Here is a 14,166-nt window from a genome sequence, read left to right as displayed (position 1 = left end):
CGCCTCGGGTCTGCGCCCCCTCCCCTCCCGGGTCTGCGCGTGCCCGCTCTGACTCAGCGTCCCCGGGGACGCACGCACCGCTGCAGAGCCCGGAGCAGGCCCCTTTGGGTTCTTCACCGGGTGCCTGCTCCGCTTGTGACGCACACGATTTAGAGATGCGGTTCTTCATTCGAGAAACGTTGAGAGCCTACCGTATGCCAGGCGCTGGGCAACGGGCCTTGAACACCCCCTCCAGAGCACAAGGGACCAGAGCACAAGCTGGGCAACGGGCCTTGAACACCCCCTCCAGAGAGAGGGGCTTGAGCACAGGGTCCCTGCTCAGGGAATGACGTTATTCCTCAGTTTACCCTCTCTGCGCCTGCTTAAAATGGTGCTTGTGCTCAAACCTGGCCCCCGGTGATGTCGCTGTCACGGAGGGCCGTGCAAGGATCAGACAACGGTCATGAGGAGTGACCAGACTGCTCCCTGGACATTCCTTGGCCTAAGCAGGCGCTCCCATCTGCCATCACCAAGCAGAGCGTGTCTTTCCTCCTAGAGGGTGGCCAGGCCTGGCTGGCCTTAAAGACTGCACACCAGCTGGGTCGTGGGTCCAGCTCGACTTTACTCTGGACCTGGGCAAGGGATGGGGCCCAGAGGGAGGGGTCATACAATTGAGGTCAAGCACGGCCTGCCAGGCGGGAGGAGCCAGCTTCGGGACACGGAGGAAAGAACATTGCAGCCTGGAGAATTAGAGGCCAAGGTGCTAGGTGGGGTGCTGCGATGGTTCCAAGGATGCCTCGGGAGTCACGTGGCCAGGAGACGCGGTGTCCCAGGCAACAGCGGGAAGAGAAAAACTGGACGTTAAGCCCCGCCTCCTGGTCATGAAAGGGGCGGGGGGACTTGGTGAATAGTGTACGCATGCGGAACTTCTCATTGCATTCTGGGAGTTGTAGTAAGAGCACTGTGTCGCTCCGGGGAGGACTACATTTCCCAAAAAGCCTGCCACGCCGTGCGCGCAGCTTCCGGAAGGAGTCCACTACAAGAACACGAGGTTCTGGAAGTGAGAGGCGCTGAGTCTGAATTGCCTGAGCGGTGGTCGGCGTGATGCCCAAGGCCAAGGGGAAGACCCGGCGGCAGAAGTTCGGTTACAGTGTTAACCGGAAGCGTCTGAACCGGAGTGCCCGACGGAAGGCAGCCCCGCGGATCGAGTGGTGAGGGGCCCGGGTTCAGGAGGTCACCAATTAAACCTCCATTGTAAACTCCACAGTATTCTCCTCATTTCAAAGCTGTATACATAAATTCGGAGCTCCACAAGCAGGATTTCTTAAAGTGTGAAAGCACCTTTTTGTGAATTTGCCACCACTTTTCCCGCAGCTCCCACATCCGACATGCCTGGGACCACACCAAGTCCGTGCGGCAGAACCTGGCCGAGATGGGCTTGGCTATGGACCCCAACAAGGCGGTGCCCCTCCGTAAGAGAAAGGTACTGGCTTGGCCCCCGCCCCTCCCCTCCCTCGCGCCCTGCCCGGGGTTGGAGCTTCTCCACTTACTTTTTTCCCTCTGAAATTAACTTGTGTCCCTTGGCATCTCAGTGGTATTTTCCCGAATTTATCTTTTCCTGCCCCTTACTTCCCTTCCATCTTCCCCCAAGTCCTCCAGTTATCCTTGGTCTGAGGCGTCTCCTAGGACCAGTTTCTCCCGAGGAAGGATTTCCTGGGCCACCCCTTTAAAAACCAGCACCTTTCCCACTCAGGAACCTCTGCCCCGCGTTACTTTATTTTATTTTTTACTTTGTCCCGCGTTATTTTAATTCATAGCACTTGGTGGTGTATTGTATATTTATCTCCTTCCCCCAACAAAATCCAATAAGTAGTTAACCTAATAAAGGGATTTACTGATTGACTTGGCCCCGTTGCCTTTAGGCAAGTTTCTCTGTACCCCTCGCTCGTGCGAGGGAACTGGCGCTGCTGTTTCTTGAACAGACGTGAGGCTGCAGCCCAGCGCTATCAGGTGGCTCCCCTCATTGTGGGGTTTCATTGGATTGTCATCCAACAAAGTGGGCAGACAAGGCTTACTATACCCATTTCACGGGCGCAGAACGATGAATTGCTTGCTGAGTCTCTCGAGAATCAGGAAACCTCCAGGGCATTGGTTCTCCTTGTCACCTGTTCCTGCCTGACCTTGTGCAGGGATTCTTGGGGGTCATGCAGTGAGTGGCGCTGGGATGGGCAAGCGCCTCTAGAAGTTTCTCTCACCCAGGATCCTTCCTTCATCTGCTGGTCTCACTGTTTGTTCTCTGCAGGTCCAGGCCATGGAGGTGGACGTAGACGAGAGAGGGCAGCTCATACGGAAGCCCTATGTGCTGAATGGTGGGTGCTGCCACATTCCTCGGGTCACCATCCAGCACAGTCAGGGCTGGAAGGGCAGAGAGAGAAGCCAGGACCAGAGGGAAGAAAAGTTGTTCCAGGGCTCACACCGTTAGGGCCGTCTCCCCGGCTGGGACCTGCAGTCTCCTGGCTAAACTCAAGTGTGTGAAGTGAGGTCAGACCTGTCAGGGAGGATGAGCCAGGTGCCCGAGAGGTTAGAAAAGAAACCCATTAAGTCTCAGGCTCATATTTCAGCTTCTCCTGAATTTAAGGATGAACAGGTTATTAGAGACTTCACCCTCTTATTTAATCTTCCCAATGACCAATCAGTTTCATGTTCCTAAAGGCCACAGAAACTGAATATTAAAATAGAAAATAAATTCTACAGGGAAGACAGAATACTGTGGAATTCTCACCCACCCTTCCTATTACTTGTCTGAGATTTTTGGGGGTTTTTGTTAATCCTCACTCAATATTTTTTCCATTGAGAGTGGGAGGGAGGGCGAGGGAGAAGAAGAGAGAGGGAAACATCAGTGTGAGGAAGACACATTGACTGGTTGCCTCCTGCACACACACCGACGGGGGCCAGGAGTGAGCCCCGCAACCCTAGGACGTGCTCTTGACCAGGAATCAAACCTTTGACCTCTGAGGAACACTGGCCAGGGCTAACCTGTCTGAGGCTTTTAATAGTTGTGACTGTAGGATTTGAATGGCCAGACATTTGATATAGAATTCCTTGAGGTCCTATCTTTAGTTTTTCTCAGTGATTCTCATAAGTACTGCATTGGATTGCAAATCTAAAATCGTGTACTTATTACGGTAAAAGTTTTTACTATAAGCAGTTTTAGCACTTAACTCTGGATAAGATCTGACCACCTGGTTTCAGTATTATCCTTCCTTCATAGATGAGAAATAGGGAGTATTTGCCTAGCTAGTTTAAAAGCAAAGCCATTATTGGCTCCAGCTTGGCTTTTTTCCTCCAGTGGAACAGAGGTGCCTGGGCCCAGCCTTAGACCCCAGTTCTCATTTGTTCGGACCTTTCCATTTCATGTGTTATTGTAACACTTCCAGGAAAGAGGGTCTTTTTAGAGCTGGCAGGGAGCCCTGTCCTGTGGACAGGCAGCGTATCTTCATCTCTGTCCCAGGACCTGGCACTCAGTGAAGATTGTGAGTTTGCTGCCCTTTTTACCCATCTGCGGCCCAACGAGATGACTTGCCTTTCAGGTGGTTGCCACTGATAAATGATTGTGTCATAGGCAGAGCCTGGGATCCAAGGGGCTGAAGAGGAAGCTTCTAGTACCAAATATGGAGATGGAGGCCAAGTCCATCAGATGGCTGGCATAGCAACGCTTGTAGCTTGGGACTGGCAAAGGGGTGACTGGACAGTTCAACTAGGGCAGGGAGCAACACCTCATTCCCTGTCTCTTGGCTTCTCACCCCAGACCTCGAGGCAGAAGCCAGCCTCCCGGAAAAGAAAGGAAATACGCTGTCTCGGGACCTCATAGACTACGTACGCTACATGGTGGAGAACCATGGGGAGGACTACAAGGTGAGTGGCTCAGGCCGGGCGGAGAGCACCACTTGGGCCCATTGGGAAGATACCGCAGACCATTTGTGGTCTGATCTACTTGCTTAGGGCCTTTTCCTGCGTGGAAATAGGGAAGACAGACTCTGGCAGTGGATCCTACTGACAGTGCTAATGGCTGAGACAGACTGAGTGGCTGTCCCCGATATGTTGGATTGCTTGCCTGGGACTTACAAAGAACTTGAACTACTTGCTGTTTTAGTTATGGGAGGTTTTAAATAAAAGTCCATATTTTTAGCTTCCGTTAAACATGGAAAGATCGGGCTACACTGGCCTCCCCCCCTCCCTCCCATGCCAGTGAGATTAGTTGGCTGTGGATGGAGCATGAGCTGCTCAGCTGGCCCCTGTGGCATCTTCCTCCGTTTCCCCACATACACCATGGCTTTTGAGGTGAGGAAGCTGAATCTCTGGGACAGGAAGTGGTGGCCCACCTCCAGCAGAGCTAGGATTTGAACCTTTGCCTATCCATCCCTCACGTAGCCTTTCTCCCTTCTTAGGCTATGGCCCGGGATGAGAAGAATTATTATCAAGATACCCCGAAACAGATTCGGAATAAGATCAACGTCTACAAGCGCTTTTACCCAGCAGAGTGGGAAGCCTTCACTCATTCTTTGCAGAAGAATGCGATGGAGGTAGCGTGACTGGTTTACGCCTGCCCCAGGCTGAAGCCTCCTGGACCCCAGAAGCTGGAGCCAGGGTTTAAGGCAAGGAGGGGGTGTGGCTACAGAGGCTGGCCAAACCCCATTCCCAGCCAGGCTGGCCTGGTTCGGGCGGCATGATGAGTGTCTGCTCCACAGCAGGACCACAGGCAGGGTGTGGCTGGGCGGCTGTGAACCATAGAAAACTCTCCTGTTGCTGAGGTTTCTCCTACAGGCCCCTGAAATGTCTCTCCTCGCTGCTCTGGAAAGCAGGTTTTTACATTATTTAACGTGAAGCTGTGAGGTGTGTGGTTTATCTTCATCTTACATGTAAGGGAACGGGCTTGATGGGCATTGGGGGTGGGCGGTCAAAGTCTTTCCAGCTGCTGAGCCCTGGCTTTCACTTGCTTCTCCCCCTTGGCCTCTGAAGGCAGCCCCTGACCCACCTTCAGGCCACAGACTCCAGCAGTGACTGGCCACGAGGCGCGGCAGGCGCGGCCTTTAGGGTCTAGTCCAGTGGTTCTCCACCTTCTGGCCCTTTAAATACAGTTCCTCATGTTGTGACCCAACCATCAAATTATTTTCGTTGCTACTTCATAACTGTCATGTTGCTACTGTTATGAATCGTCATGTAAGTATCTGCTATGCAGATTGGTCTTAGGCGACCCCTGTGAAAGGGTCGTTTGACTGCCAAAGGGGTCGCGACCCACAGGTTGAGAACCGCTGATCTAGTCTGTGGCAGAGCTCGAGGGCCTTCGCTATTTGACCTCATAACGTTAGTCCTTCACAGCATCCCAAGTTCAGGCCTTAGACTAGCCTGGCCCTGACCTTGTGTCTCTACAGGTCAGGTGCCAATTTTAGGAGGCCTTCCCTATTGTCATCCCCTACCCCCCGGCTGGGTAAGTGTCCTGTAGTCCCCATGCCCCGACTTCCTGTTAGCAATCATCCTGGCATAGCTGCCTTTTAATCTGCCTGACGTCCCCCAGTTCCCTACTAGATGCAGGGATCTTGCCTGTAGATGCTGGAGGAGTGGCCTCCATTCTGACCTTGGGCACAGAGGCTGTCAGGTCTCCTTGCTCCCATTTCCATGCCTGGCTGACATCCCAGAGCCAGGAGTGGGGGAAAGGTTTGGATACTCCCTAGAAGGTACTGAGACCAACGCTGATGCTCCTCACCACCCACCGATGTGAGCTGTTGAGCCCAGGGACTGGGACTTGACAAACTATCACAGCAAGTGTTCTGGAACCACCCTCTACAGCTGTCCCTCCCTGAGCCTGTAAGCACCCAAAAGTCCTCACAACCAGAATTCCAATGAAACCACACCGTTTTTGGCATTTATTGTGTAGTACCTCAGACACCGCCAGCACTAGCTCTTCTGCTGTCCGCCCTTGGTGACTGTCGGCCTGGGTGCAAGGCACAGGCAGGACAGCAAGGCCCTTTACTTCCCGGTCTTTGAGGAAACACCTCCCCTTGTCCCTTAGCGCCCCATCTCCTGGAGGCAGCAGATGAGAAGTGGAAGGGTCCCTTTTCAGAGCTACTAGAAAGGACTGAGGACGTGTGAGCAGAGAGCAAGCATGAGGCCCATGCTCAGTGCCCCTGATCCGAGGTCGGGCAGCTGTGCGAGGACCACACCACAGGCAAGCTTCAGCAGCTGGTGCGAGATGTTGGCAGTTGCTACTAAACTACATAAGAACAAAGTTTTTCAAAGGCAAATGGAAAGGTTTCATGGAGAACCTGACGCTTCCTTCAGGCAGACAGGCCAGTTAGGTTTTCATCAGCACTTCCGCGGAGGGTTGGGGTAGGGGAGCAGTGAGGACTGACTCCGCGCCCTCCCCAGTCTTACGCTGGTTCCACTGCATCAGCGCAAGCTTCCAACGGCAGTTGTGGGCACCAAGAGGTGCTAGAGGCTTCTTGGGATGGGCAGTCCGTCCAAGGTGGTGGTCCCGGCAGCCTCAAGAGCCCTCTTGCCCAGACCATCCACATGTGCCAGCTCGGGGCCAGGTTGGCCCGGATACCTCCTACCTGTTCCCATGTGTAGACAGGTCAGGAGCTGTAGAGCCAGGGCAGTGGTGGGAGCGGTGTCACCCAGACTAGCTCAGGAACCTCACTGAGATGGCTAGCTCCGAGTAACGCCTGGTTTCCAAAAGCACTTACTTGGCTCCTGAATCAGTCACAAGGCCGGGCAGCTAGCTGTCCTGAAGAAAGGCTGTTCTGCTTTGCCCAGTCAGGTTCTGGAAATCGGAGCACAGGGCCCGGTGGCACTCTGCCCCGAGTCTGGCCCAGCAGCCCCAACAGGAGCACAGCTGTCAGCCACAGGTGTGCTCAGGCTCGCCCACAGGCCGACAGAACGTCTGTGTTCCATGCCAGCATCTGAGTGGTGGCAGGCTGGCCCTTCTGCACCCCTCTGCAGTGTCTTCTGATGCCACTGGGACCCATCGGTTCCGAGTGGTCTTTAAAAGTAGCTCAACTACATGTAGTTGAACTCTAATCAAGTTCACCTCTCCCTCTGGGGCCTTTAAAAATCGTACTACATAGGGACTGATACTCAACAGACCAAAGGCTGATCTCAGTGAGGAGAAAGGGTCCCTCACCAGCACTGGTGCCAAAGGTAACTCAAGCACTGGGACCCAGGTGGGGTTCATAGAACACAGAAGTGAAAAGTTGTCAGAAAAGTTTCAAAGGCTACTCTACAATCCAAGCGGTTCCTTAATTGTTGAAAATAAAAACAGACAAGTCCCTTCTTAATGCAGAAAGTTAATCCAAAGCCCTAGAGCAGAGCGAGCTACTCTTCAGTTCTGCCTCCCTCCTTCCCCTCCTCACACCAGCTGAAGAATTGAGCACAAAGTAAACAAATGAAAGGAAGGCACGGAACCTCTGTTCTCAATGAAAAAGCAAACAGAATTGATAAAAAAGAATAGTCCATTTGTGGCCACTGGTTATTCAGTGACCCCGACAGACAAAAGGCTCCTCCTCTTGCCTGCATGAAAGAGAAGTGTCGATGCAGAGACAAAATGGTCCTAACTGGCTGGTCACTGGAAAGAGAATCATGGAATGCGCACGGGCGAGAACACTAGAAATTCCGTCCAACTCTGCTGTGGCTGGGCACCCACGGGTCTGGGAGGCTGAGTGACATGCCCCAGGCTACCCCACTGGCTGGCTGCTACATCCCATCTCTTTACCTGGATTTACACGATTGAAATTTCCTTTCCCAGAGTCCTCTGCTATCTACACAGAAGGGATCTGACATACCGATGGAGGTACAGTTCATGTGGATCAGTGTGAACTCTCCTGGTATCATTATACCAAAGGGCAGGGGAGCTATAGCTTGGCTCCTTGACCTGCATAACTTATCACTGTCATTAATGATTCCAGCCATTTTCCTCAAAGATCCAGATTTTCCATGACAGTCATCTGGGGTTTTGATAGCAGCACCTAGAAACAGAGGCTAAATCTTTGGCCTGTTCCTTTTATAAATAAATAATCACAATGCAGTTCTAGATCAAGGCCCAGCTCTGGTGGACAGTCTTATCTTCTCAGGAAGGGGACTCTGGTCTCTCCCTTACGGAAACCTGGTGCCGGCATCGTTCACACAAGAGCAGCAGCTTCTGTCTCCAGACGTGGTGGGAAATTCAGTGTTTCCGATTGGGGGTGACCACTTACTCCGCAGTCATGAGAGGCTGGGGCCGGGCCTCAGCTTGGGGAAGTGGGGACGTTGCAGACCCTTGCTAGGATCTCCAGGTTTGTCCTCACACTTATCTCCGATGCCGGGAAATGCATCTCTCAGTTGAAAAAAAAAAACCCACACAAAGCACAGAAATCACCTTCCTGTTAAAATGATGGCCCTGGGGCCAGAAGGGAAGAGACTGGTCAAAGCCACAAGCCAGATGGGCAGAGCTGGGGCTGGAGGACCACGTGGAACTGAGAGCCAGGGTTCACTGTGTGCTGCCTAGAACCTGTCTGTGAGGGGCATGAAACTGCCAGGAGGAAACAGCCTGACTATTTTTTCAACCACCAGGACCTGCAGGGAGGGGAGCACTGAGCCCACCCTCTGCCCCACCCCACTTCAGCCCCACGGACACCTCACCAGGAAGGATTCTGCGTGGTTCTAGGCTCTGATGAGGGCAAGGAGAGAAGGGACGTGCTGCCACGCAGCTCCTGCCCCAGGCCCAGGCCCAGGCCAGTGATGAAGAGCAGGAGCAGCAGAACTGGGCTCCCAGGGCTGGTGGGTGAGCAGGTGGTGCCAGCCTAGGAGAGAAGCTGCAAGAGTAGTTTCCAGATGTGCACGGTGCCGGGGTCTTCAGATCCGGGTCGCACAGGGGCGATGCTGGCCCCCAGGAAGAAGACCTCCCGCTGGCTGTCGACCACCTGCAGCCCCAGCTCCCGCTGCAGCTCCACCGCGCTCATGGCCTCGCTCAGGTCCTGGTGAAACAGCCACAGTGTTCCCACACCCGGCCTCGTCCTCCAGGAAATAAACTTGAGCTACCTCAGGGAACCCTGGGGCCCAAGTTCCCAGAGTGGCCTCTGGACCCCTTGGTCTAAACTTTTCCTCACCTCTGCCTTTCCTCTGTACTAATCTCATTATCATCAACCACTGTGGTTAGAAGTAGCACTTCCTATACATCAGACATTGTGATAAGTACCAAGTCTTACTCAATTCTCAGTTTAAACCAACTGATGAGGAAATTGGCTCAGAGAAGGTGAAGTCATTGTCAAGTAAACAACTGGCAGAGCCAGATTTCAAACTCAGGTTGGTGTGATGCCCAAGCTTAGGACCTTACAGGAATCCCAGCTGTGTCCTAAACTCAGGGGTGGAGAGATCTTAAGTGGGCTCACTCCCAGACAAGTCAGAGGCCACTGCAGAACGTGGCCGCTGAGGGTACATTGTAATTTCAAGCCTGGCTTAAGATTGAAATGATTTTTCTTGGAGCAATTCATAGAATGCTGGGACCTTCAGTGTTGTCTCCTGTAGGTTCAAAATTGCTATAAATTCCAGTTTATATGTAGGATGATGATGTAATTCATCGTCCAAACTGGGGCGTTTCTGAGACTCAAAGTGGGTACTACCAATAATTATACTAGAATAACGGGCATAAATGGGTATTGTCCCAGGCAGACAAGGATGTATAGTCACCTGTTTATATATGTCACGTATTTCCCAATAGGCAGGGGGAATCCGAGGTCAAAGATGCAAGCCTCTCTCCCAACAGGTTGGAAACATGTCCCGTGACACGCAGGGACATGGGCACAGGCCATAGGAGATATTTCAGGACTCCATACTGTGGCCGTTTCACCTGGTGCTGAGAATGGCACTTTAGGTCAAGGGTGGCTGGGCCCAAGGCACCACTCTGGCACCTGGGAGAGGTATATGTAGTGGTTAACAGGGTCTCTGAGGACGATCTGAGTTCAGTCCTGGCTTTGCCGCTTACCAACTAGAACTTTGGGCACTTGGGGACAACAGCAAGGCCTGTCGTGGGGCTTTGTGGGACTGATGTGAGGTCATGGTTGTCAGGTGCTTAGCACTGTGCCTGGTGCACCGTAAGCACACGCACAAGTGCTCGTTATTATTAGACTTATTCGTTAATCTCCCATCCCTTCCCAGCTTTAGCTCTGATCGGAGCCAGAAGTCGCAAGGACATAGCAGAGTGAAAAGCCGCAGGTTTTGGAGTTGATATCCCACTTTCACTGTTTTCAATGTGAACGGCCTTGGGGAGATGACAGAATCTCTCTGAGCTTCAGATGCCCTGTTTGTAAAATGGGACTAGTATTTCATACCTTGGAGGGTCAGGAGAAGCATAATATGAAAATGTCATTCAAAGCCACACCTGGCGTCTAGTTTCTCATTTCTCTAGGATGACCAATGACAGGGAGGCAGCAGGGAAGGCAGACAGGACGGGGATTTGGGGTGAGGAAGGAGCAGAGGCAGACGAGTGGGGGACAGGCTGTCCGCCAGGGCTCTAGTCATGGGCCTGGGCCTGAATCCCTCTCCAGTGCGCCCACCCAGCCCGGCCACTTGTGGATCAAGTCTGACCTGAGCCAGACTCGTGTGGCCCTCACCTGCTTGTTGGCCACCACCACGACAGGCAGGTCGGGGTCCTTGTCCAGCAGCTTGTGCAGCTCCTGCCGGGCCCAGGGCAGCCGCAGCCGGTCAGCCGAGTCCACCATGAACACCAGCACGTCCACCTCGTTCACAAACTCCTTCCAGTAGAAGCGCAGGTTCTGGCTGCCGCCAACTGAGGAGAGGCCGGGGCCAGCTCAGAGCCTCCCTAGGCCCCGGCTCTACAGACAGCCCCATCCCCACCCTCATCCAGCTTCCCAAGGCTTCACCCACCAGGAACAAGGAAAAGACCACAGGTTCCAGAGCCAATCAGACCTGGGTTTAGTTCTGCCTGAGCGCTGGCTCTCCCTGGACAAGTTGCTACCTTCAAATATTAGCCTCCTCCTACTAAACTTACTTAACAGCAAAACCCAACGGTACGTATACAGTGCTCTGTTCTGAGGGCTGGTGTATAGTAGGTGCTCAATAAATAGTACTCTCCACTTCTTCCTCCTGGGCTGCCTTGCCTCCTGCCAATTCCTGGCTTCCTCCTGGGTCAGCAGCTGTGGTCAGAAGCCAGGACTCCCTACCCTGCTGGTGCACAGCCATTCTCCATTCAGTTTTTGTTCAGTCTGGTCACCCCACTTTCTTCCCCCAGAAATGCCATACTCAGTCCTACCACGTGGCTGCCCACATACACCCCTGATGTGGGTTGCCGTCCTTTTCCTTCTGTACCTCTGCACAGTCCCCAGTGGTCACCCTGCAGCCTGGTGTTTCTGGTTATAATTCTGACCCTTGTGGATTCTAAGTTCTTTGAGAGTTAGAGCTGTTTACCTCTGGATCCCCCCAAAGCCCTCAGCACAATGCCTGGCACACAGCAGGCACTCAACAAGTATTGACTGAGTGCTTACTAGGTGCCAAGCACTGACCTGGGTGCTGGGGAAACAGAGGTGAGTGAGGCAGGCAGGCGCCCTGCTCTCATGGGGCTCCCCCCGCAATCAGGACAGACAAGCAACAACACCAAGATTTCAGAAAGGAAGGAAATAAAACAGAAAAAGTGGAAGTGGCTGTGGGGTGCCTTTGGATTAGGGGTCTCCCCAAGGAGGTGGCATGTGGGCTGAGTGGACTGATGAGAAGGAACCAGCCATGGGAGAGGCAGAGAAAGTGTTCCAGGCAGAGGGAAGAGCACACTGGGAGGAGGTAGCCAGAGTGGCTGAGGGAAGCCACGACCAGCAGCCTGGCCAGGGCTGAACCACACGGGGCCTGGAAGGCCGGAGTGGGGCTGTGGAGCCCCCTAAGGGGTTTTGAGAGTGACCTGATCTGAAAGATACCACTGGCTGACCTGGGACAGACGTGAAAGCGGGAAGACCAGCAAGGAGGCTGTTGTACTGAGATGATTTGGGGTTGGACTAGGCAGGCAGTGGTGGAGGTGGGGAGAAGTGGACAGACCAGAATGTGGACAGACAAGGATAAAGCGGACAGGACTAAGCTGATTAAATGGACATGAGAGGTGGGGGAAGGGAAGAGTTATCAAAGACCCACAGAGGCTCATTCTCGGTGGGTTCCAGGCCTGGCATTGTAGGAGACCACCGCAAGGTGCATGTTCTGGGAGGCAAAAGCCCCAGGACTTGAGCGGGAGATCTGTGGTTGAATCCAGGCTGAAGGACCCTATGGAGGTGCACTGTTACTGGCCAGACCCTTGGGGAACATGAAGAAACAGAACCCTTCCTCCCAGGGCTGGAGGAGAGGGGCACCGTGTCTCCTGACAGGGTGGGTCTCGAGGGCAGAACCCTCCCTTAACCTTTCTGTGTCCCTGGCACCAACGAGGGAGATGGGGACAGCTTGCTGAAAAGACCGAAGTCCAGGTGAACATCAGTGTTTGCTACAATCAGGGAGGAAAGATGTAGGCAGATCAGACCAATAGGCAAGTGCCTGAGATCAGAGGAACTGGGCCCAGTCAGGCCAACAGCCAGGCCCTCAGAGTCTGAGCCCCTACCCAGCACTCAACCTAAGCCACCCAGTCTTTATGGTCTGAGTCCTGTGGCTGACAGGAAGTCTACTGTCCCTCCGTCCAGTCTGTGGCTGAACACAGGTGGCTAAGTACTGCTGCCCTCTCTGTCCTGCTCTCTCAAGATCCCAAAAAGCTTAACACCGCGGGCAGGGGGCAGCTCAGACCCTCTCTGATCAAGAAGGTCTCCCAGATACCTGCCTGGGGCTGGGCCTGGGGCCAGCGCTTGGTCAGACCTGTCTGTCTCAGAGGCTGGGATGTGGGAGATACAGCAGAAGGTGCGCCCAGAGGGAGAGCCCTAAGCCTAGCCAGGGCCTCAGAGGAGGCTTCCCAAGGACATCATGTTTGATGTAGATCTTGAAGGATGAGGATTAGTTTATCAAGGGAAGGTGGCTTTCCAGACTGAGGGAACGGTGCTTGCAAAGGACAGAAGCAAGAAGGAAAATGGAAGTCCCCTTCAGAACCAAGCAATGGAGCACGGTGCTGATCGAGAGTCACCGTTGCTGGGCCTCAGTTTCCCCATGTCTTAATGAAGGTAATAACTGTTTCCAGTTGCATGGAGTTGCTGGGAGGATTTTATTAAGTACAGTCATGCACTATAGATATTTCGATCAATATCGAACCACATGTATGGCAATGGTCCCGTTAGATTAGAATGGAGCTGGAAAATTCCCATCAACTAGTGCAGTGGTCAGCAAACTACAGCTTGCAAGCCACATGTGGCTCTTTGGCCCCTTGAGTGTGGCTCTTCCACAAAATACCGACTTCTGCACATGGACCACTAAGTTTCAATCGCACTGTATGTGCGTGCCCACACGTGGTATTTTGTATATAGCCACGGACCTAGTGACATCGTAGCACAACACATTACAGTTGCCTACAGCATTCAGTACAGTAACTGGCTGTATGGGGTTGTAGCCTAAGAGCACACAGCCTAGATGTGTAGCAGACTGTACCATGGTCCTAGGTGCATAGGGGAACTCCATGATGCTCGCACAAGATCACCTAAGGATGCATTTCCCAGGCAGCATCCCCGCCCACGTGGCTTACAGAAAACTAGCTGTCAGTATGTGTTAGGCATGTGGGCTTCAGCTGGAGTGAGGCACGGGCAGGAGGACCAAGCTGGAGCTGCCTATTCATGAAGACCCCCCACGTCAGAAGACACTTTTGTATCCTGTGCCCTGGAAGGGGAAGAATTTCATACAGGGGCGCGATCTGCTTAGGTGTGCATTTTGGAGCCACCCCCAGGCAGAGCGCCCAGGCTTGGGTCCCCTCAGGTGATGGGGAGCCAGTATGTGTGCCGGGGGTGAGGTGGGGGGGCGGGGCTGGGGGAGTCTGCTCACTCTCTAGCAGGTCCACCTCGAAGTCCCTGGTGGGCAGCCGCACGGAGTTGAAGCCCCAGGTGGGGATGTGGCCTTCCAGCGGCGACTTCCCGGACAGCACGCGCAGGAACGTGCTCTTGCCGGAGCCATCCAGCCCCAGCACCAGCACCTCGCGCTGCTCCAGCTCCTCCAGCGCCGGCTCGTCGTCCTCCTCGTCTTCGGGCTGCGGGGCAC

The 14,166-nt window shown here is 53.7% G+C and overlaps 3 protein-coding genes across 4 annotated transcripts in view; 1 reads left to right on the top strand and 2 right to left on the bottom strand.

Moving 5' to 3' along the window:
- TMEM130 (transmembrane protein 130) overlaps positions 1–191 on the bottom strand; it is a 10,063-nt gene extending 9,872 nt beyond the window's left edge. Inside the window, exon 1 of one of the 2 annotated variants that reach the window (XM_006765415.2) lies at positions 79–191. In XM_006765415.2, the coding sequence (XP_006765478.1) occupies positions 79–169 (91 nt within the window). In that variant the 5' untranslated portion in view covers positions 170–191. The remainder of the gene's footprint in view (positions 1–78) is intronic. The other variant, XM_006765416.2, reaches the window with a different exon arrangement.
- A 780-nt stretch (positions 192–971) lies between these two features.
- On the top strand, positions 972–4,864 carry NOP16 (NOP16 nucleolar protein). Its single transcript, XM_006765414.2, has 5 exons — positions 972–1,190; positions 1,354–1,462; positions 2,282–2,348; positions 3,788–3,894; positions 4,428–4,864. Exons 1-5 carry the CDS (start codon positions 1,084–1,086, stop codon positions 4,569–4,571), a joined length of 534 nt encoding a protein of 177 aa, XP_006765477.1. The 5' UTR covers positions 972–1,083; the 3' UTR covers positions 4,572–4,864.
- A 1,010-nt stretch (positions 4,865–5,874) lies between these two features.
- Positions 5,875–14,161, bottom strand: ARL10 (ADP ribosylation factor like GTPase 10; the record flags this gene model as incomplete). Its single annotated transcript, XM_006765465.2, has 3 exons — positions 5,875–8,987; positions 10,623–10,798; positions 13,954–14,161. Coding segments are annotated over 3 exons (558 nt in total), but the record flags the coding sequence as incomplete, so codon positions are not given.
- Positions 14,162–14,166: the final 5 nt, after the last annotated feature.

Source organism: Myotis davidii, unplaced genomic scaffold (assembly GCF_000327345.1).
Source record: "Myotis davidii unplaced genomic scaffold, ASM32734v1 scaffold399, whole genome shotgun sequence".
Taxonomy (NCBI): Eukaryota; Metazoa; Chordata; class Mammalia; order Chiroptera; family Vespertilionidae; genus Myotis; species Myotis davidii.
This window is presented reverse-complemented; position numbering and strand designations above follow the sequence as displayed.